The sequence below is a fragment of the Mugil cephalus genome, chromosome 12, assembly GCF_022458985.1.
Source record: "Mugil cephalus isolate CIBA_MC_2020 chromosome 12, CIBA_Mcephalus_1.1, whole genome shotgun sequence".
Classification (NCBI taxonomy): domain Eukaryota; kingdom Metazoa; phylum Chordata; class Actinopteri; order Mugiliformes; family Mugilidae; genus Mugil; species Mugil cephalus.
In genome coordinates this window covers 14,030,406-14,051,915 of record NC_061781.1, presented here as the reverse complement: position 1 = coordinate 14,051,915, position 21,510 = coordinate 14,030,406, and the positions used below count along the sequence as shown (strand labels likewise).

Here is a 21,510-nt window from a genome sequence, read left to right as displayed (position 1 = left end):
GTAGGTTTTTTTTTTGAGGTCCACTGGAGACCCCAGAGAACCTACAGATGCTTTGAAATTCATTTGCCTGAAACACTTGTGTGTGTTTTGATTTGTGTCGTTTCTTCATATGCAGTTCCTATTGTCTCTTGTCATTCAGTATAAAGTGTGTTGATTCTGTAATGAATAGTGAATAGTGAACAGTGTCCTCTTCTAACATCTGGGAGCATGAACAGCTGTTGTACTACAGAAACATGTAATTCCTCTATGTGTATGTTTTTACAGAATGGTTTCTTTATTGTAATTCAGATTAAGTCAGAACACACTGGTACATTTTAATGAACATCCATAGATGGACTCAGGCAGAAAGGTATGTATTCAGGTGAAGGTAATTTAATAGTTTTTCTTCTAATAAAATAAATCACCCTACTCTGTATTTCTGCTGTTTTACCTGTTGTATGTATGGTGCTGTGTTAAAAATATTACTCCAATATCGTTTTTATTTTTTATTTTTATGGGCACTGTGTTGTAAGTAATTTCCCAAATGTTAAAAATGATGCGATATAATAAAGTGTTATCCATAAAATCATGGGTTCGCCTTATTTTTCCGATAATATGCGGACAGTCTTTATAACAGTGTAATTTCTTTCAGTAGTATGGTTGGATTGTTTAGCCCCCAACGTGAAATCCTACATGATGAGTTTGTGCTGCCCTCGAGCGGTAAAGGGGGCGTATAGAAACACGATAGAGTGCGCATGCTCAGACAGAGCAAGCAGTGTGCCCTCACCTTCAGCCATCTTCTTAACCATGTTGGGTGCTGTGGGACGGTGCTGCAGCGGGGCTCTGCAGGCATTAAAGCCTGGTTTCAGCTCTCTGAAAACAGTCAGCGGGAGACATGCTGGTCTTTATTCGAGTAAGTGAATCAGCTTTTAAATCTGTAGCGACTGTCGGCCTCATATGCTGGTCTGGCTGCTCTCAAATGGATTCATGCTCACCGGATTAGGCCTCAGCTTCACCATTCATTTGAGTTCAGTTGAGATTTGTAGTCATTTAACGCAACTAAATTAAGAGACAAGCACGTATTTGATCGTATTGTTGCTTCGGTTAAAAGACGTATCCCCAAACACGCCTTAATTTATAGTCTGGGCTCAATGACCTTCCTGAGCTCAACTCAATGTCTCACACACTGTTTCAAACTTATCAACAGGAGTTCAACAGAATGTGGGCAAAGCTGTCATGAAACACTAAAATGTAGAAATATATGTTAAGTCTGGTGTCTTATGCATGCACCAATCTCAGGTTAGTCTCTGTAATGTGTTGTTTTAGTTGTTGTCATGTTGTTTTTAAATCTAATTTTCTTGTGTCATTTTCCACTCAGGCAGGGGTTATGCTGCCCCAGCAGCTCAGGCTGCTCTCGCCAACGGCCGCATAGTAGCTGTGATTGGTGCTGTGGTGGACGTCCAGTTCGATGAAGGCCTGCCTCCTATTCTCAATGCACTGGAGGTGGCCGGCCGCGAGAGCCGGCTGGTGTTGGAGGTGGCACAGCACCTGGGTGAGTTATTCTGGGGGTTGAAAGTGCTACCGAACACGTTTGTTCATCCTCCCTCATATGATCTTTGGTCTTTACCGTCTGTCTTTGTCTGTTCTTCAGGTGAAAACACAGTCAGGACGATCGCCATGGACGGTACCGAGGGTCTCGTCCGCGGTCAGAAGGTTCTCGACACTGGAGCTCCCATCCGGATTCCCGTCGGCCCCGAGACCTTGGGCAGGATTATGAATGTCATTGGAGAACCCATTGATGAGAGGGGTCCAATTAGTACCAAACAGTAAGTATTAGGAGGAGCATGTGGCTGAGGTTTTAAGTATTTTTTTGGATAAGTTGTTTTTTGTTATGCTTTGAGTGACGCCTGTCATTTGTCAATCATAATTAAAAGAAGTAAAAGTATGGTCAGGGTATCTGCTTTTGTTAAAAATCAAGCAGTCAAGAAGTAAAAGACAGTTAAAACGGAAGCATAAACAATTAATGTAAATCTAGACGCAACATTAAATAAAACAGAAATATCAACATAGTATTTAATGATATTGACATTTATTTGGGTAAATTATTATTATATTTTTTTTATTATGACAGTTTTGGCCCTAAACATACAGGATTTTTTGAGCTTTGTAAAGGATTTATTACCCTCTGTATCCATTTAATTATCATATTTAAAAATTATTTGTCACTTTTTTTGCAGAACTGCTCCTATTCACGCTGAAGCCCCTGAGTTCACCGACATGAGTGTGGAGCAGGAGATCCTGGTGACTGGAATCAAGGTGGTAGATCTGTTGGCACCCTACGCCAAGGGTGGAAAGATTGGTTAGTTATTTTACATAATTCAATTCTTTTTAGTCCAGACTAAAATTTGAACAGTTGTGCCATGGTAATGAATTATTTTTTCATACTATATTCCTTCAGGTCTGTTCGGCGGTGCTGGTGTTGGCAAGACTGTATTGATCATGGAGCTGATCAACAACGTGGCCAAGGCCCACGGTGGTTACTCCGTGTTTGCTGGAGTGGGAGAGAGAACCCGTGAGGGAAATGACTTGTACCACGAGATGATTGAGTCTGGTGTCATTAACCTGAAAGACACCACTTCAAAGGTGACAGCCTCAATTAGTTAAAACCATTTATTCAAAAACGAATCCAGAGGTACTGTAGTGTAAGATGTAACGGAGTTTATTTCAGCAGACGTGATGGATTGATGCACATCTGTTCTTATCCTAAACTAATCATGAGGTTTGTGTCTTCATGTTGTCAGGTGGCGCTGGTGTACGGTCAGATGAACGAGCCTCCAGGCGCTCGTGCCAGGGTTGCTCTGACTGGTCTGACTGTTGCAGAATACTTCCGTGATCAGGAGGGACAGGACGTGCTTCTCTTTATTGACAACATCTTTAGGTTTACCCAGGCTGGATCAGAGGTTTGAAATGCCAGACGTGTCTTTTCAACATATGCAAATGTCCTCATCACAATAACACCCGTGTTACATACTTTGTTTTCATAATTGTGTGACTGTCCATCAGGTGTCTGCACTGTTGGGTCGTATCCCCTCCGCTGTGGGTTACCAGCCAACCCTGGCTACTGACATGGGTACAATGCAGGAGAGAATTACAACAACTAAGAAGGGCTCCATCACTTCAGTGCAAGTGAGAAGACACGGATGTTAATTATATGTCAGCGTGCTCTCATTTTCTAGATTGCTCATGCTAAAACTGTTTAATGTGTTACAGGCTATCTATGTACCAGCTGATGACTTGACTGACCCTGCTCCAGCCACCACTTTTGCTCACTTGGATGCAACAACTGTGCTGTCCCGCGCCATCGCTGAGCTGGGCATCTATCCGGCTGTGGACCCTCTGGATTCCACTTCTCGCATCATGGATCCCAACATTGTTGGGTCCGAACACTATGATGTTGCTCGTGGTGTGCAGAAGATCCTGCAGGCAAGCTTTTTGTTGGCTACCAACTAGTTCTGACACATGTTAATACATATTTTCTGTCCAAAAACTAAACCTTTCTCTTTATTATTTTTTTTAGGACTATAAATCGTTACAGGACATCATTGCCATCCTAGGTATGGATGAATTGTCTGAGGAGGACAAACTGACTGTGGCACGCGCTCGCAAGATCCAGCGTTTCCTGTCTCAGCCATTCCAGGTAGCAGAGGTTTTCACTGGCCATTTGGGCAAGCTGGTACCCCTCAAGGAGACAATCAAAGGCTTCAAAAGCATTCTAGGAGGTAAAGTGTAGCACTGACGTAAAACATTTTAAATGGCATCAACTTGGCAGACTTTAGATGTAATGCTCTGTCTGTTCTCTCTTCAAGGTGAATATGATGCCTTGCCAGAGCAAGCTTTCTACATGGTGGGGCCCATTGAAGAAGTAGTCCAAAAGGCTGAGAAACTAGCAGAGGAACATTCATAATTGTCTGAGGTTGGAAGGTTTTATGAGAGAGACGTTTGTACAGTATCATTTCTATTTGAGGAGCTTCTAACGTCATGCTATGTATGTGTGTTGTGGTTCTATTTCTCCAAAGATGTAATTAAAAGTTACATTGTGACAAAGAAGTGCTGTGGTTTGCTTCACTTTCTTTGGTTTAGACACATTCTTGGGGGGGAAATCTTTATATTAACAGCAAACGCAGCACTTACATGATGACTTTAACCTGTCATATGGCGAAGTTTCTTATTTAACTCCCTTTCTTGTTTGAGGAGGTTGGTGCTGTGTTCTTTGAAGGCTTCTAAATCCTGTAAAATGATGGAGAAGAAAATGTGTTGGGCTTTAGCCAATTATGGGCAGTAATCAGTTACACAATTTAATACTGCAGATTTCAACAAACCATGTTTAGCTTCTCAAACTTTGCCATGGATTCGTTAAGAGCAGACTGGAGAGACTTCACTTTGAGATCTGCATTAACTGCTTCTGATTCCAGTTCAAACCTAAAAATTTAAAAGGACAAAGTGTTTTACTAAGTCAAAAGCGCCAAGAAACGTTGTTGGTGAACAATGTACCTGTCTTGTGCTTTGACCCGTGCTTGCTTTTCTTCTTTCCATTTTATCTTCAGCTGCTGGATTTCAGCATTTTTCTCCTGTTTGTAAGAAAATTTTTAAATTGGGATTAAAATGATGGGAATAATTCCTTCTGCGCAAATGTGCTGTTTTAGTCAGCTGAACAAATACTCCTTTTGTTCACCTGTATCACTTTGCCTCTCTCCATAGCAATGCACAATAATTTGTCTTTCTCTTTGGTAAAACTTGTTGAGCTTTCTCTCATGCTGGTTTCCTTCAACGCAAGCTGCTCTTTAGTCTCTTGTAGTTTCAACTTCAGGTCTGAGGGAGAAAGACCACAATTTTTACAAGTGATCTGTAGCAGTAGAGAGAATATACACTTTTTACACGGTTATATACTTTCTACACACCTTCACATCTCTCCAAAACTTCTCTGTGTTGTTGATGAGCATCATGCAACTGATCATGTAGTGACGTTTCATTGACTTTGTGTTGAGTTGCTTGTTCCAGGAGCACTGACTCGCTCTCAGCTAATTTTTCCCTTAAATATTGATGTAAAATGATGCAAATTGGTCACTACAAATGAAAGGTTAAACAAAAAACATGTGCTTACATCACAAACTATATTGCTGTTTTATAAATCTCTGTTAATTGCATACTGTGAATTTGTTTAAATAATAGTCAAAAACTCATGATATACCATTTATAATTACATAAAACAGTCTTTAGATCACACTTTGGAAGCTTTACTCAGTAAATGTTAAGCTTGACACATAAAATTTAATGACATGCATATTGGTAAATAGATTTTGAACAACGTACCGATATTCATTTTCTTTGTGTGTGTGTGTTTCTGTCAATAGTTTGATTTCTTGCTTGAGTTTACAAACCATCACTTCTTTATCCTGTAACTTTTTGGAGAACAGGGACTCATTCTCCGCCCGCAGCCGCTTGTTTTCAAGTACGAACTGAGCATTCTGATTTTTGTACTCCTCCATGAAAACAATAATTGCTTGATTGTTGGCTGCTAAATCCATAAATCTTTTCTCTAACATGTCTGATTTCCTCCTTTCAGTGTTCAATTCATTCTGGCAATCTGTTACTTGGTCCTCAAGCTCCTTATTGATTTTTTGCAGGGCTTGACATCGCAGAAGCATCTCATCTGCTCTCTGTTTCAGTATGCAGATCAAACTTGACTGCTCATCTATCCTGGACCGCAGAATCCTCTCTGTTGTATCGTCTGTAGCAATATTTTGAAGAGACTTCTGAATGCTGTCCTTATGCTAGCAACAAAAGAAACCTTGTGTTAAAACATAACCATTATTCATCTCTTTCCAACAGTTTGAGACAGACAGTTGATCTCATCTGGTTTTGTTGAAGGTTAATTTCTTCCTCAGACAAACAGACTAACCAAGTGTTTACTAATGGGGTAATTGTTGTCCACAATGGCTCATATATGACCTTGTCCTAGATATGCAAAGCTCTCAGACATACAACATATGTTTTGGTGTTGCATACATAAAATTGAAAATAAAACTGAAAATGGCAGCCTGACAAATACTTGATTTTTAATTCTGATATTTAGAAATAGACTGGTGACAGATCTCGCAAGAACTCTGGTGAGACGATTCAGGACAAGCCAATTTAGTGCTTCTTGGTAGAAAAACATACACAAATAATATATTATTACAATAATAATAATATTAATGGTAAACACTTGTGATGCAAGAATTAATAATGAAAATACAGTTTATGTAATAAAAGTAAAAAGGTGGAACTGACTTGTAGCTATATATAAATGCCCAGTATGGAGACAAAATGGGGGTTGTGATAAATCTGAATTATTTATGGTGAATTAAGAAATTTATCAGAAAATGATGGAATACACTTGATTGTTGCTAGCTAGCTTGCACTTCATTTTTACTCATGCCTGGATAATTTAGGTCATCTAACTTAGATACTCAACTATTCAACTATGTATGTATTAAAATGTTTAAAATGCCATTGTTTAATTAAATACAAGTTAAAGACAAACGTTATCAAAAAACAGCAAACCAGCAAGTGGAACTATTAGCTTAGCTTCGAGCAAAAAGTGTGATACAGTGATTTTTCGGTCTTTTTGCTTTACATACCTCCACTGCGCTCCCCTCTACCTTCAGGACGTCTTCTACATTACTTTGTGGAGTCACCATGATGATATATTTATTTATTTATTATTAAGTTACCTAACTTTAGCAAATTTCTCTCCAAAACTCGGCTTCAAATGAGCATTAAATGACCGTTTAAAAGTTTCAGTTGCTCGGTCGCTATAGCAACCACTTCTTCGGAGCCCCCCGCTGTTATTTTAACAGCCGCAAGATGGCGGCGTTGAGCTTCTGGTCGTCATCGTGCACAGCGACCCATCCGGTGAAAGGACTGGCGAGTACTAGTTTTCTCACGTTGCTTAAACCCCGCTTCTGATACGTATTATTAATTGGCAGTTGTCTTTTAGTTTTGACAGTCCGTTTACTTCGAGTGCGCACTAATATGTCATTTGACCTCCTAATGTTGTGTTGTGACGTGGATGGAAAGCACGCTTTAAAGCTTTATATTTCACTTGTCAGGTCAGGTGCACGTAAAAAACACAATGTAATGCTCTTTGCGTTAGCTCGACCCAGATCCACTGAGCACTATTTGCTTGTGCCTCCAGTGTGCTCTGCTAGAAGGGTTTCATTTTATTAATTTAATTATTTTTGTTTGTTTTATGGCCCCCCTCCTCATTATGTTTCTCCCAAGCACCCAGCTAATTCCCAAGAGAGGGGTAAACTAACACTGATAGCCCGCTGAGAGTGAAAAATCACTGGCACTCGGGCAGGACAAGTAGGACCTGCATGGCATTATGCAGATTCCAGGGCCAGAGGGATTTACCCGGAGGGCCGAGGCTGGGTTGGGGGAGCGGCTGTCCTGGCCTTTGTGCACGCCCCTTTTCATCAACTAGCGGGCCAAGAAAGACAGAGGAAAGCAACAGCATCCCAGCCCCAGTCCTTACAGCTCCTCCATCTGCACAGCGGAGCTGGACGGACCAGCCAGAATGTGGAGAGCACTGCTGCTTAAACTCTTTCTCCTCTTCATATGCAGTGTTAGATGGTGCCATACTGACGGTGAGTGCTGAGTTTTTTTTTTCTCCCCCATTTATCCCTGCTTTTATTTATTTATTTACTTATTCATTTATTTTGTCCACACAGGCTCTTAGTGAGTGAGTGATTCACTGAGGAACTGCAGAGTTGTTGTGCTTCCTAGTGATTCACCCTGTGCACTTGTTGCTCATCAAATCAAATCAACACAAGGGGATCAAAGCTAATTTTAGAGCAACGAGCTTATGTTAAATGGCAGTGCAGTCATCTGGAAATAACTTTTACTGATGATTCAGAAACCCCCCTCTGATTTAATTTAAGGAGAGTTCATCATACCTTCCAGTATTTTTTTTTTGATGTGGCCAGTAGGTAAAGTGATTCTGGCTGCAGGGCTAAATGCTTCGCCACATAGTATTACTTTAAAGGTTGAGCACAAAGCCGTCCTCGGACAGATTGGAAGTTCTCTTGAGGAACTTTTGCCTGAGCTTTACTGTTGCTAGGTAACAGAAAAGAGCATGTGACTTACAGACAATCTGTGAGGACTGAGAGCCACTGGTACAAATCTCACTCGGTGGGGCAGATATTACGCTGAGAACTACCGATTCAAACTTGATTCCAGCTTGAGGAAGAACTTTACTTATTTTTTTTTTGCCAATGAAAGTGAGAGACAGAACCAAATTTGTCAGACACTGCTCTTTATACGTGACCATCTCATGCTTGTCTGTTGTGTTTGTAGCCCAGCTAGATCCTACTTCTCAAATTGTAATCTGCTTTCTTTTTGCTCAACCCTTAGTATGTAAGCTCCTTAGTGTGAATCAAGCAACTAATTACACTGCAGCTGCCGCAGAATGGATTCATTTCTACATAAGGAGCAGTCTGGAGTTCAGTTTCAAATACTTCCAACGCTAAGGTCTCAGCTATGGCGTTTGTAACTGTTCATCATGAAATATCCTGAACATGTTTCCTCGCAAATAGAGAATGTGGACAGCCTGAGCCAAAAAGACATGGCACCTGTGCTGACGCCGAGACGGTGGCGTTTAAAAAATTCACTTGGCATTTCCTCTGAATCTCAGCAGCTTGTAGCTGAAATTTTGCTGATCACAGCTGTAGCGTACAAAACGATGACTTGAGCAGAACAGACGACTTCGTCAGCACGTTCGTGGCAATCATTATCTTAAATTTGTTGCAATTAATAGAAGTTTAACAAGAGTTTTAATTAACAACTACATGTTACTTGTGAATGCCCAGGGCATGTGTCAAGCGTCTCCTGAAAGATGGTGTGTGAGTCAGGCTGTTGGACACAAGTTTCTGTTATGAGTCTCGTGTCAAGATTGCCAGTTGTTCAGTAATGTTTAACTAAGAGACACGGTACTTTGTCTAATCTGTGCTTAATCCTTCACAAAAATCCCTTAGTTTGATAATTGTTTCTAACATGGCCTTTAGGAATACATTATCCAGGCCTCACACTCGATACGGCTGCTGAATGCTTACACTGGCATTAATAGCTAATGAGACGGTTTTGGGAGGTTTCATTGTGCCGCTCTGTTAACCATCCCCTGTTACTTTTGCTGTTTCAGACGTGTTTTGTTATTAAATTAAGCTGTTTTCTGTATTAATCATTAGCCAGAGGAATCCGAATGACCTTTTAAGAACGTTAATGGCATTATAAAGTTTTCCGTCCATCCACGTGGAGGAAAAATAGATAAGTCATGCAACATATTGGCTAATGTGATTATAACCGATTTGATTTTGACCAAGGCTGTTTTGAGTTTGAGTCAGGTCAAACTTTTCAAGGCGCAATCTTGGCGAGGCGTGTGCACGTTAAATCGCGCGCATGCCAGCTTCTTTCCGGTGTAGGAGCCTAAATCCTTGTGCAACACTAACACTGCGTCAGAAACTGGAACACCGTTGACACAAATCGAGAACAAATCCTTTTGTAGCTCCCCCAGTCCACGTTAAAGAGACTGCGGATGGGGGTTTAGCCTCCTACTAACCTGAGCTGTGACTCACTGTACTGAGGAAAAATAAGTTGTCTAGTGGCCACGTTATCCCATAGTGACAACTTCATTCACGGTTCTTTTCGCTCGCTCTTTTGTCCACGCATGTACCGAAATGTTTCTCCGTTCTGGTGGGCTTTTTCCTTCTTCGCTCTGTTTATGCGTTTCTTTTGCACCCGTGCTACTGCCAGAGCCCCTTGGTTTTTTTTTTTTTTAGCTGTTTTTTGAGTGTAGCAGTGAGAGCCAAAGTCACTTGTTTGGCAATTGACTGCATTCTGCTGCATTGATTTCCATATGAAATAGGCAGCCGCACTTTGCTCTGACAACATGGACGGGTCCAGCGTTTCATTCTGCCAGCAGCCGCTTTCTCAACTTTTCCCCAAACACATCCATTGAGTTCAGAGGGCTGCGCCAAGACAAGATGGCATTGAGGAAAGCGTGAACATGACAAGAATGAGGCGTTTTCAGCAGCAGCAGTAGCAGCAGACAGGTGTTTTCGCAACGTGCGCTTTCGAGGACGGTTTTAGTTTTGATTTTCCTTAGCGCAGGAAGTAAGCTTTACTGTAGTCTGTTTTCTAATACCTTAGTGACTTTTTTTTAGGGTGACATTTCCAGTTATGAGTTTGCATCCCTGCTGGCACCTCTTTTGTGCCATTGTAATTGCACAGTGGGGTTTAAGGCCTTTGGGGTTCTTCATTCTAATGAAAATTCCACTACTGCTCTTCTTTGTTGGGCAATAGGAGGGCATCCTTATCTTCACCCACGGATAGAGCAGCGCTCTCTCCTGCTGTGGGTTTAACTTGCTAATTACAAAAGAAAAACTAAAGGGAAGGGAAAGGAAAACATCAGATTTCCCCAAGGTAATAAACACGGATAAGAACCACTGATCGTTTCTGTTTCTTTATTACAGATTGCTTTTACCTTTTCTAATATTAACTGGCACAGTCGACTTATGCTCCTGTCGGGTTGATGGCAGAAATTTGAGGGTTAAGGAAAAGTTACAAAGATGTTCTTTTCAGAATGTAAGGAGAACCGTCACACAAGATAGTGCTGTTGAAAGGTTCAGCTTCAGTGCACTGTATCTGTATCCCAGAAGTAGTGCTGTCAGGAAACACCAGCTGCATTTGAAAGCCTCTTGCAGATTGGTTTCTCCTTGGCTTCTACGGCTTTAAGTTGTCAACCTACTCTTACACGTATAGCCACTATATTCATGTTTTCCAAAGCAGATTCTTATTATTTAATTTCGTTTTTTTTTTTTTACTCCTTTTATTCACGCAATGTAACAAAATTTTACTTCTTTTAAACTCAAGTTGTATAGTTTTACATTAAACATATCCCCTGTTTCTGGGGTAAATATCTCTTTAAATAGAGTGGACCTTTCAGCTGTTTATATACAGTATGCAACACTTGTAACTGCTACCACGCTATAGGTGAGACTGAAACCCCTGGGATCGCTGCCTTGAAACAACAGCTCCCTTTGAGCACATTGTGGGCAATTTTATCATTAGTAAACTGAGCAGGAAAAAGCGCTTTCTTCCAGGATTTCTGCAGACAGAGTTAAACACGCAGCCTGTTCGGTCGAGTCGGTTGCAAAGCAGATTGGTGGCTTGCGGGTTAATTAATAGGAGACACAGACGCAAGGTACACGAGGCTTTTAGCGCAGCTGCACAGGCCGTGACCACACACCACTGTTGTGGAAGCGATCCATCTTTAAAAGGCTCATTAAATATAGGAGACTGTAAACCGCTAACTGTATAGGATTAGTCACATGCAATGTAGTTATAAATAGGTTATGTTGTCCCTTGTTACATTTCATTATAATGGAGAAACAGTGCTAATAGTGTATATATAGGATACATGTTATAACTATAGAATTTTATTTTAGGATAAGCAAATCCCAATATTTTGCAATTGTAAGGAAAAATTTGGGTCAACAGGGAAGAATGTGTTCAAAGTGCTTGATAAGACAAGACAAGGATAGACCACCAACCCCATGCATGCACCACCAATCACCACCTCACACTACCTCTCATGAAGAATCTGGGTTGAAATGGTTGCGGTACCACCCAGTACCACTATTTATTCCAATTACATCTCAGACCGGACAGGAACTGCACGCACCATGAATCAGGCTGTCAAAGAGACCATCAGAATTGCGCATTCCTATTTGAGCGGCTCTGATGGAGTGCGCTGCCTCTGAACTATGCTGCCTGAATCAATCTCTCCTGGAAAACGTCAGGGACGGTAGAGTGGTGGTACCTTATCTCTACAGATGCCACTCAGTGAACAACATCAAACGGGGAAGAGAGCGGTGAAGGTTGTGTAACTGTTGGAGGGGGGGCTGGCTGGCACGCTTGTCTCCAATGCTCGTCAATGCTGTTACCAACAAGCTAGTAGAAGCTCAGTAGAAGGTTTCTCTGCCCTTGTCAGGTTTTCCCATCAAACATATGATAAAGTAGCTAATTATTTTTTCAGATAGGACGGCAAACGTTTCAGACGTGTTTAAATTAGAATATTAACATTATTTGTAGACTAACTGTGGATAAATTGTTGTAAGTTGTGTAGCATAATAAAAAACACTGTGTTAAACTGTGTGTGTAGGATGTGAATTGGGGCAGTTCCGCTGTGGGACAGGTCAGTGTGTCCCATATGACTGGCACTGTGACGGGACATCAGACTGTGTGGATGACTCCGATGAACAAGACTGCCGTGAGTTACACTGAATAATGTTGCACTGTACACCTGAAATATTTATTATGACGCTTGTCTAATGTGCAGAAATACTCAGATCCTTTAGAGAAAATTCTATAAAATGTTATTACTATTTAATTTCAGTAGAGGTAGTATTCATAAAAATATTAAAAATATCAAAAGTGCAAGTACTTCTATTTACTTTATCAGAGTGTGTTTATTGTATTTTACACACAGTGATGTTTCGTATGTAAAATTTGTAACTTCTTGAGTGAAGTACACGTAATTAAAATATGCAAGAATGCACTTAATCAAATACATGGAACGACTTGCGACCAGTGGAGTTCAGTTGACCGTTGTAAATAATGAAACGTTCTGCGTGTGTTCCCACAGCTCAGGTAACGTGCGACAACAGCCATTTCCAGTGCCTAAGCGATGGCGAGTGTATCCCGGATGTATGGGTGTGCGACGATGAAGAGGACTGTGAGGATGGCTCAGATGAGAGGCAACACTGTCGTAAGTACATCGCAAAATATTGCTCATTGTTTGAATTGTTGCCATTTTCATGTGAACATTGAGATCTTTAAGTCGGACATGCCAAGCCATCTCCGTGGCTGAGGAAGTAAAGGAATTTGATGAGAGCCTGTATCTGCAAGAAGATGAAATCTGAACTGCAGCTATGTGCATGCAGCCTTTCTGTGTGAAGCCAAATCACTCTCAAATCTGTTAACTAGCTGGAAGGACATGCACCAGTGGACAGTTCAGCTGCAGTAACGGGGCATGCATCCCAGGAGAATACCGATGTGACCATCTGGCTGACTGCTCGGATGGGTCCGATGAGAGAAACTGCCGTAAGTCTTCTTCAGGGTGGTTGCCCTGTTAGTTTTTTTTTTTTTTTATCTCAGACTCCTGAGGCATTTTAATCAATTTGTTAAGATTAAGAGGCTCGCTGACTGACAGAATGGGCCACAATATGCTTCTTGTTGTCAGAGGTTGATTGCAGATTCTTTGGTGGATTAGTCAAGCTGAAGTTCAGCTGCTATGCCATTATTGTGCCGACATGGTAGACTCACAGCGCTGCACACTGTGGCAATCTCTCGACTGCCTAAAGAATGCTGTGGTGACTGCCGATGCTATGGTGGTGCTGTTAGATTTTAGCCTGTTATGCCTTCCATTCACAAGGCTTTTCACATGTTAAAAGCTGCAAAGAGCGCAGTTATCCGGCTGATTTCAGTGCATAACCGTGGCCTGTTGACGGTTTAATCTTGCAGATTACACCGAGTGTACAATGCTGAGGTGTGCTAATGGAGCTTGCTACAACCGGACCCAGCGGTGTGACCACGTACTGGACTGCCGCGATGGCTCTGACGAGGCAAACTGCAGTAAGAAGACAGACAGTTTTTAACGATAAACGCTATAAATGAAAACCATTGTTTAGGCTGCCGAGCAAAATGCATACAAAAGCATCATCCCCCAAATAAATGTTGCTTTCTGCCTCTTCCTGTTATGTTTCCTTCAGCACAGCACTGCAATACGGGCTGGTTTTCATGTCATAATGGAATGTGTGTTCCTCAACGCTATGTCTGTGACCACGATGACGACTGTGGAGACCGAAGCGATGAGCTAAACTGCAGTACGTAGTCTTTGCCTCTCTATTCTTTTTTTAATTTAAACTTCAGTTTCAGTCACTGTGAGAAATAAAAAAAATAAATAAATGTCTTATTCACCTCTCCACCTGCAGCATATCCTACATGTAGAGGGAACTACTTCACTTGCCCCAGCGGCCGCTGTATCCACCAAGTCTGGCTTTGCGATGGGGAGGATGATTGTGAGGACAATGCAGATGAAAAAGGCTGTGGTATGCATGCAGTAGCTTGGATCTATACATCTAGTTAATTTGGGGCTATAAGCCTTTGATATTTAGCAGGTTTGCTACAGACTAATAGCACTAAAATCGGTAAGAACCGGGGCTATGTAAACCTGATTTGTCTCCATGGTTGACTTGGTCCAGACTAGAGAGATGCTAGACCCGTGCTCCTTTAAGTGTTACTCAAATGCCTCTTTGTAGCACAATACTGCACAGCCCCCTAAAGGGCTTTAGAATTCCACATGGCTGTGAAGAGTGTGTGTTTTTCGAGGATGGGCTGTAGAAGCCCTCGGAGCCCCCATGTGGACCCCCTCAATGCTCCCCTGAATCAATTTAAAGTGACAGCCATTACCTTGACAATATCCTAGTCGCAGTCTTCTTAAAATCCGTCCACACACGCTGAATATGTACATCAAAGCTGATGATTTACTTTTGTCCGCAGAGAACGTACCACGGGAGTGTTACCCAGGAGAATGGCCCTGTCCGTCGTCCGGCCTGTGTATTCCTATGGATCAGCTGTGCGATGGGAGGTTTCACTGTCCTGACGGAGAGGATGAAACGAACACCACCGCTGGGCGCAACTGCAGTTAGTACCAACACGGCTTGTGCTGTCGCCTGTTAAGTACACATTAGGACTAACAGGCATACTCATCACCGGACTGGTTTCTCTGTCGGTCAGGTATCTGGAAGTGTGTCTCTCTGAGCTGTGAACATCAGTGTCATGCTTCCCCCGATGGAGGAACGTGCTCTTGTCCTTTGGGATACGTTGTCAACAGCAACGACAGTCGCTCGTGTATAGGTATGTTTACCTCTAACGCAGATTTTTGTTGTTCTCGACAATCACAAGGATAGATTTTGAATTTGAATTTTCATGTAAAAAAAAACAGATAAAATAATAAGTGGTTGCATTGATGGGCATCTGCATATTCTGTTGGCAGCTGAGGCCTTCAACTATTGGACACGGAAGCAGTTTTACACAAATAAGATCATGCCTTTGTACATGTTACCACTTATATGAATTGAATCCATATTTTGGTGCCGACCAAAGCATAATAAGCAGATTAGGTTCATACCAGTCTTCAAATCTGCTCTTTGTGTATCTGTGTGTTTGTGTACTGAAACAAAGCACTCCGTGTTTAATCCTCAATCTGCTGTGATTTTAATTCCATCTTGCTGAAGATTTTGATGACTGCTCCATGTGGGGCGTGTGTGACCAGCTGTGTGAGGACCGCATAGGATCCCACCGCTGCAGCTGCCGGGAAGGCTACGTCCTGGAGCAGCACAGATACTGTAGAGCTGACGCCTCAAGTGAGTCTCACGTCCTCTCTCTTTGGACCTCTCGTCTTTCATACAATTTGCTCAGATTTTGAATGTGCAAACGATCCATCCAAATGACCACCATTAGCATAGACCCCTCTCCCTTTTGGCAACCTCTGACCGGAGTGACTGCGTTTCTTTCTGGTGCATTGTTGCGTACTAAATGTTGTTTTAGTAAGTCACTTGCCTTTGTGGAACACAGAAAGGGTGTTGACTGAGAGGCTGACCCCTCTGCCTTTAGCTTTAGCGAGAAGAGTGTATTGATTGTAACTTGAGAGTACTCTACCTTCATTAGTTTGAGTCAGGGAACTGAGTTACACTTTACATTCTTTAAATGTCCATTTATCATTAAGTCATATGTCCGAACAGATTATGCAGCTGTGGTTCTAACCTGAAAAACTCTTCGTCTCTGCTGTGTTTTGTAATATTCCGTATGATTTTCCTTTGCAGCGGGAGTTCCTTCCTTGATATTTTCTAATGGCAGAGACCTGCTTATCGGAGACATCCATGGCAACGGTCTGCGCACTTTGGTTAATTCACAGAGCAGAGGCATCGTAGTGGGAGTGGACTACCACTATAACTTAAATATGATCTTCTGGACTGATACCGTTCAGAATAAGGTATTTTTACATTGATTTTCCACGTTCATCCTTCAAAACGGTCTCATGTCAGAATATAGTTTTATGGGGGTTAGACCAGCTTTTTGTTTGTGTAGTTGCTTTAGTTAGACTGGAACTCGCTCAGACCAAATTCTTTTAGTTATCCTTTACAATATCAGCAATGTTGATACTATAATAGGGGGATAGCTATTGGCCCCATTGCAGCTGGGTCATAATGAAAGGGAAGTAGATATGTAATGGAATCCAAATGGCCTAATCTTGAAACCTGTCTGATAGGCTGGTATGATGTCCACATACCAGGGTGCAATTTTTGTAACTTGATCTTGTTCGAACTAATCATGCTGTATTTCTTTTCAGTGGCTCTGTCCATTTATGTGCATTCTTTGGCCAGCTAAAAAACCTTTGTTCATCTTATCACCGGTCTTCTCCTTGGTTTAAACTGCCTGAAAAGCTAGGGTGTATCCCTGACTGGGTATCTGGGTGTATTAGCCACCTCCATGGCAGCAAGTCAGATTAAAAGTAGGGAGAGCGCAAACAGGGCATGTGAATGCAACCAGAAAGGTTAAACTACCGGGCTATTTCTACGTGTTCAGTTTCTCTTGAAACAGGTCAGTTGAAAATCCTGCTCCTTAGACGGCTGGATCTTGTTTCAAAAGACACGAGAGCTGCTAAGAGCAGTACCCCCCTAACCAGCTGCACGGTGCCAAGGCTTCCACTCTGAGAAGCTGGTGCCATCGTAGTGTCAGTAGAGTTCACAAAAACTCCGGAAAGGCTTCACAGAAATGTAAAAGAATAGAAAAACTAAACAAACTTCTTTGCATCATCTGAATTCTTGGTTTTACAGCTTTGACTACCTTTAAATTCTTTTTTTTTTCATCTCAAAGCAGTATCAGTATTGTATTGTGTATTGTGTACTATGTTCAAGCTACAGTTCAACATACATAATGTACCCTCTATTTCTGTGGACTACCTAAAGGCTAACTTCCTGACAACAATGACATCTTTTGTGTACAGGTGTTTTCTGTGCATACGGACGGTTCCAACATGCAGGTGGTTTTAAATGTATCGGTTGACTACCCTGAGAATTTAGCTGTGGATTGGGTGAACAATAAACTGTATGTGGTGGAGGCCAGCGTCAACAGGATTGACATGGTCGACTTTGATGGAAATAACCGGGTCACACTCATCACCGAAAACCTCGGAAACCCTAGAGGACTGGCGGTGGACCCCACTGTCGGGTAAGGACATCTCCCAGTTTGCATGCGTTCATTTATCCACCCATTCCCAATCCCCACATTCAGTATCTGTCGTGCTCCATTGGGATGGAATAATGGGGGTGTGTGTGAGATTAGCAGATTGCCCTGGATGGATTAGTGAGGAGCAATGTAAGTGATGACCCTCATTGTAATCCAATAGTATAGTTCAAGGGGGGAGGAGAGCCAGGTGGCTACATAGAAATTGCTTATCTTAAATTAATGTACAGCTCATTGGTGGGGTGCACAGCCACCCACTTGGAGACATAATGTCACGCTGTAGATGGTAGACTTAATTAAAAAAAAAGGGAAAGCCTCCTTTTTCCCTCTGGGTTTGGGTTGGAGTACACATGTAGTATTATTCTGCGTTCCCAACTCTATATAGAGTACAGTAGTAGTGGTAAAATAATGACCCCACCTCAGCATAAACTGTCAGATTAATAAATTCTGCTCCTTTCACAGGTACATGTTCTTCTCAGATTGGGAGGCTCTGAACGGACAGCCAGGCCTGGAGCGGGCCTTCATGGACGGTACCAACCGCTATGGGATTATCGGGAGTAAACTTGGGTGGCCAGCTGGCATCACCCTGGACATAGAGGCCCAGCGCGTCTACTGGGTTGACAGTCGCTATGACTACATAGAAACGGCAACATATGATGGTCTGCATAGGTAAATATTTCAAGTTTGATTCCTCCAAAAGAGAAAATCTAAAAACTACACTAACCGCCAGGATTTCTGTGTGATGCATCCGATTGTATTCCAATAAATCAAAATTTTTTCCACACAGAAAAACAGTGGTCCACGGAGGTGCGGTTGTCCCACACCCGTTTGGCATCAGTCTGTTTGAGCATACCGTCTACTTCACGGACTGGACCAAGATGGCCGTGATGAAAGCCAACAAATTCACTGACACCAACCCCCAGGTGGTTTACAGTACAAGTCAGAGTCCTCATGGAGTAGCTGTGATGCATCAGCTGAAACAGCCACATGGTAAGATCATCAATAAGATAAATGTTTCTTCTTATGAGTGCTCCTGATGGAGGTCACAGTCCTTTGAATTCATGTTACAGTGAATGAAACCCTGATAGTTGCCTTGTGAATACCAGTGTTTCTAAAGATTAAGATTGAACTCATCTAAGTTGTTTTCTGGCTTTCTTTTCTCTAGTGCCAAACCCTTGCAGCACAGACAGAGGGGGGTGTGAGCAGATTTGTGTTTTAAGTCACAGGAGTGATAATGCAGGCCTGGGCTACCGCTGCAAATGTCGCATGGGCTATGACCTACATGCGGATGGCAAACGCTGTTTGGGTAAGAGAACATTTTCAAGTGGATTGATTTTTTTTTTCACGGTTCACCGGACATTTACCCGTACGTGTGAAGGTGTAACCCCTGTTTTGTAACATCTGGTCATCTGATGTCTTACCTACAGCTGTGAGGCAGTTTCTGCTGTTCTCCAGCCAGCTGGCGGTGAGAGGGATCCCCTTTAACCTCTCCACTCAGGAGGACATCATCCTGCCTGTCACTGGATCACCCTCCTACTTTGTTGGAGTGGATTTTAGTGCTGAGGATGATGCTATCTTCTTCTCAGACACAGCCAAAGACATTATCTATAAACAGAAAGTGGACGGGACTGGTGAGCATCTTTCCTGCTATTCCAGCCGAATTGTTTGAACTACACAGTCATAGCTTGAGAACAGCATAGTAATGTAAAAGCCTTGTGTTGATCAGCAGCTAATTCGTATAGTATATTTTCAGTGTTTTTTCTGTGTTTGCATCCATGGATAATTAGCTCCCTAGCAGAGAGCTCTACCATGTGATTCAGCCAGGCTTATACAGGGAGTTAAGGGAGTGGCTGATAGAGCCGGCTGGTACTATGGGGGAGGGAGTGGACAGGAGTATGGATAGTGCAGAATAGGTCATATAATCAACTTGGACCTGAAAATGAATAGGAGTAATTAAGAGTGTTCCCACCAAGTATTCAGTTTCTAAATAATTACCTAATCTGTGGAAGTAGCTACTATGTGATCATTCACAAGCACTCACACTCCACATACACAAAAAAAGAAACTTTTTTTTTGTTGCTGCTCTGATCTGTGGCGTTGTTTTTGCAGTTGCTCTAGTTGTTTCTGTCCGGCCCGCAAGAGGAAAATGCAAGCTGACAGCGTATTTATTCAAATGAGTTCCTCTTTCATCTGTGTGTTAAACGGTGCTCTGGCTGCTTTGATCTGCACAGGCAGGGAGGTGCTGGCGGCCAATAGGGTGGACGGAGTGGAGGACCTGGCTTATGACTGGATTTCAAAAAACCTCTACTGGACTGACCCACGATACAGGAGCATATCTGTCATGAAGATAGCTGATAAGTCCAGGAGGGCCATCATACGTAACCTGAACAACCCAAGGGCCATTGTTGTACATCCTCTAATTGGGTAAATCAGTATAAGACCAGAGAATTATTCGCATTTTTGTCCAGATTGTTTCTTAGAGCAAACAGCGGCATTTTCCTTACACGTTCAAGAAAGTTATCTAAGTAATGTTTCAGAATGACACTCACAATACATGGGTCACTTTCTTGCTTTAAAGGAAAAAAAAAATCTCTGCAAGACGTATTATCTCCAATAATACGTGTCCAGTTACACACCTTAACAGACCCAAGCCCATTCATAAATTGTCCACGAATTAAGCTCCCACCTGATAAAAGGAATTCTTATTTAGAACAAGTTGTTATTTCCAATAGCCTGAAAGTCATAAGGCCTCTGTTTCCAACAGCTGAGATTAGCTCGGTGTGAAGGGCAGTATTGTAGTGAACGCTAAGAAGTTGGCTTAAACAGAAGAGCTCTATATTGTGGAGGCACCCCAAATAAAACCTAAATAAATACATCACATAGGTAGATGTTTAACAGCGTTCAAGTAGCAACATTTCTGAAATAAACAGAATGTTGATCCTTGTTGTGTAATTTGCTTCACCAGGTATATTTTTTGGACTGACTGGTACCGGCCAGCAAAGATTATGAGGGCTTGGGGTGATGGGTCACATGCCCTGTCTATTGTAAACACTACCCTTGGCTGGCCAAACGGCCTAGCTATCGACTGGAGGTGAGACCAACTTCCTTCACCCATATGCAACACACAATATACTATCATGTCCTTGTTACCTACTATTATATTTATTAATTATAACATGAAACTTTTTTTTTTATCATTCCCTTCATGCTGTTTATGTGATTGATTATTTTAACTTGACGTTTCCCTGGTTTCATCTCCACACAGCTCCATGCGTCTGTATTGGGTGGATGCCTTCTTTGACAAAATTGAGCACAGCAATTTCGACGGACAAAACAGGCTTTCTTTGGACCGTATAGCTCAGATCTCTCATCCATTTGGCCTCACCATTTTTGAAGGTAAGGCCACCAGCAATAAGTTGCCTATATTTTATACCCAGTACAGGACCACACTGTATACATGACCTAAATAAAGCAGGAGTTCAAACGACTGGTTTGTTGGTTTTGTGTTTAATGATGATCATGTCAAAAGAGTAATTAGTGTTATTGGCAGGCGATGAAAGATAAAATAACTCAGACTCTGTTGCTCCCCTCACATGAAGGCTATGCATTTTTCACTGACTGGCGCCTGGGTGGTATTGTACGTGTGCGCAAGACTGACGGCGGGGAGATGGTCATTATCAGAAGAGGAATCAGCCACATCATGCACGTCAAGTCCTTCAACTCCAACTCTCAGACGGGTCCGTAGCTGCATTCACCGCTCACGCGTAGCCGCATCTCACACTTGTCAGTCACATTCCTGGTAATTAACCTCCGTTCCCCTTTTCAGGTTCCAACCTCTGCAACAGGCAGACAAACCCCAACGGAGACTGCAGCCACTTCTGCTTCCCGGCCCCAGACTCCCAGAGAGTGTGTGGCTGCCCGTACGGCATGAAGCTGTCGCCCAACCACCAGACATGCGTGGACGACCCTTCCAGCGAGCCCCCCACACTGCAGTGTGGAGCCAACTCCTTCTCCTGTGGCAACGGCAAATGTGTCCCAAACAGCTACAGATGCGACGGTGTTGACGACTGCCATGACAACAGTGACGAAGCCGACTGTGGAATTAACAGTAATGGTCTTTTGTAA

General features: G+C 42.4%; 3 protein-coding genes across 7 annotated transcripts in view; 2 read left to right on the top strand and 1 right to left on the bottom strand.

Moving 5' to 3' along the window:
* The first annotated feature begins 724 nt into the window (after positions 1-724).
* Positions 725-4,086, top strand: LOC125018106 (ATP synthase subunit beta, mitochondrial-like). The gene is made up of 10 exons (XM_047601764.1): positions 725-892; positions 1,358-1,531; positions 1,631-1,805; positions 2,217-2,338; positions 2,438-2,622; positions 2,781-2,939; positions 3,043-3,165; positions 3,250-3,462; positions 3,557-3,758; positions 3,846-4,086. Exons 1-10 carry the CDS (start codon positions 787-789, stop codon positions 3,941-3,943), a joined length of 1,557 nt encoding a protein of 518 aa, XP_047457720.1. The 5' UTR covers positions 725-786; the 3' UTR covers positions 3,944-4,086.
* A 43-nt stretch (positions 4,087-4,129) lies between these two features.
* zgc:172182 (coiled-coil domain-containing protein 89) lies at positions 4,130-6,827 on the bottom strand. 2 transcript variants are annotated; one of them, XM_047601765.1, is made up of 7 exons: positions 6,660-6,827; positions 5,350-5,810; positions 4,938-5,068; positions 4,712-4,848; positions 4,531-4,607; positions 4,359-4,458; positions 4,130-4,266 (listed from the first exon to the last, which is right to left on the bottom strand). In XM_047601765.1, exons 1-7 carry the CDS (start codon positions 6,717-6,719, stop codon positions 4,180-4,182), a joined length of 1,053 nt encoding a protein of 350 aa, XP_047457721.1. In that variant the 5' UTR covers positions 6,720-6,827; the 3' UTR covers positions 4,130-4,179. The 2 variants fall into 2 exon arrangements, with proteins under 2 accessions (XP_047457721.1, XP_047457723.1); XM_047601767.1 differs by lacking the exon at positions 4,938-5,068 and having other exon boundaries at positions 4,712-4,882; positions 5,418-5,810.
* Positions 6,828-7,432: 605 nt separating this feature from the next.
* Positions 7,433-21,510, top strand: part of lrp2a (low density lipoprotein receptor-related protein 2a) — a 43,886-nt gene continuing 29,808 nt past the window's right edge. For 3 of the 4 annotated variants that reach the window (XM_047600702.1, XM_047600700.1, XM_047600698.1), the window contains exons 1-21: positions 7,434-7,667; positions 12,239-12,346; positions 12,722-12,844; positions 13,063-13,179; positions 13,600-13,710; positions 13,848-13,961; positions 14,070-14,186; positions 14,638-14,781; positions 14,875-14,994; positions 15,375-15,503; positions 15,963-16,132; positions 17,147-17,370; positions 17,848-18,054; positions 18,173-18,375; positions 18,551-18,691; positions 18,813-19,016; positions 19,617-19,809; positions 20,351-20,476; positions 20,651-20,781; positions 20,985-21,122; positions 21,212-21,493. In XM_047600702.1, the coding sequence (XP_047456658.1) occupies positions 7,598-7,667; positions 12,239-12,346; positions 12,722-12,844; positions 13,063-13,179; positions 13,600-13,710; positions 13,848-13,961; positions 14,070-14,186; positions 14,638-14,781; positions 14,875-14,994; positions 15,375-15,503; positions 15,963-16,132; positions 17,147-17,370; positions 17,848-18,054; positions 18,173-18,375; positions 18,551-18,691; positions 18,813-19,016; positions 19,617-19,809; positions 20,351-20,476; positions 20,651-20,781; positions 20,985-21,122; positions 21,212-21,493 (3,172 nt within the window). In that variant the 5' untranslated portion in view covers positions 7,434-7,597. Of the gene's footprint in view, positions 7,668-12,238; positions 12,347-12,721; positions 12,845-13,062; positions 13,180-13,599; positions 13,711-13,847; positions 13,962-14,069; positions 14,187-14,637; positions 14,782-14,874; positions 14,995-15,374; positions 15,504-15,962; positions 16,133-17,146; positions 17,371-17,847; positions 18,055-18,172; positions 18,376-18,550; positions 18,692-18,812; positions 19,017-19,616; positions 19,810-20,350; positions 20,477-20,650; positions 20,782-20,984; positions 21,123-21,211; positions 21,494-21,510 lie in introns of all 4 variants that reach the window. The other variant, XM_047600699.1, reaches the window with a different exon arrangement.

Coding starts and splice junctions, on each gene's coding strand:
- LOC125018106 (XM_047601764.1), top strand. CDS start 787: ATGTTGGGTGCTGTGGGACGGTGCTGCAGCGGGGCTCTGCAGGCATTA. Junction 2,339..2,437: donor CGCCAAGGGTGGAAAGATTG/GTTAGTTATTTT, acceptor ATATTCCTTCAG/GTCTGTTCGGCGGTGCTGGT. Junction 3,166..3,249: donor GCTCCATCACTTCAGTGCAA/GTGAGAAGACAC, acceptor AATGTGTTACAG/GCTATCTATGTACCAGCTGA.
- zgc:172182 (XM_047601765.1), bottom strand. CDS start 6,719: ATGGTGACTCCACAAAGTAATGTAGAAGACGTCCTGAAGGTAGAGGGG. Junction 5,069..5,349: donor CACAAAGAAAATGAATATCG/GTACGTTGTTCA, acceptor TCAATATTTAAG/GGAAAAATTAGCTGAGAGCG. Junction 4,608..4,711: donor AGAGAGGCAAAGTGATACAG/GTGAACAAAAGG, acceptor TCTTACAAACAG/GAGAAAAATGCTGAAATCCA.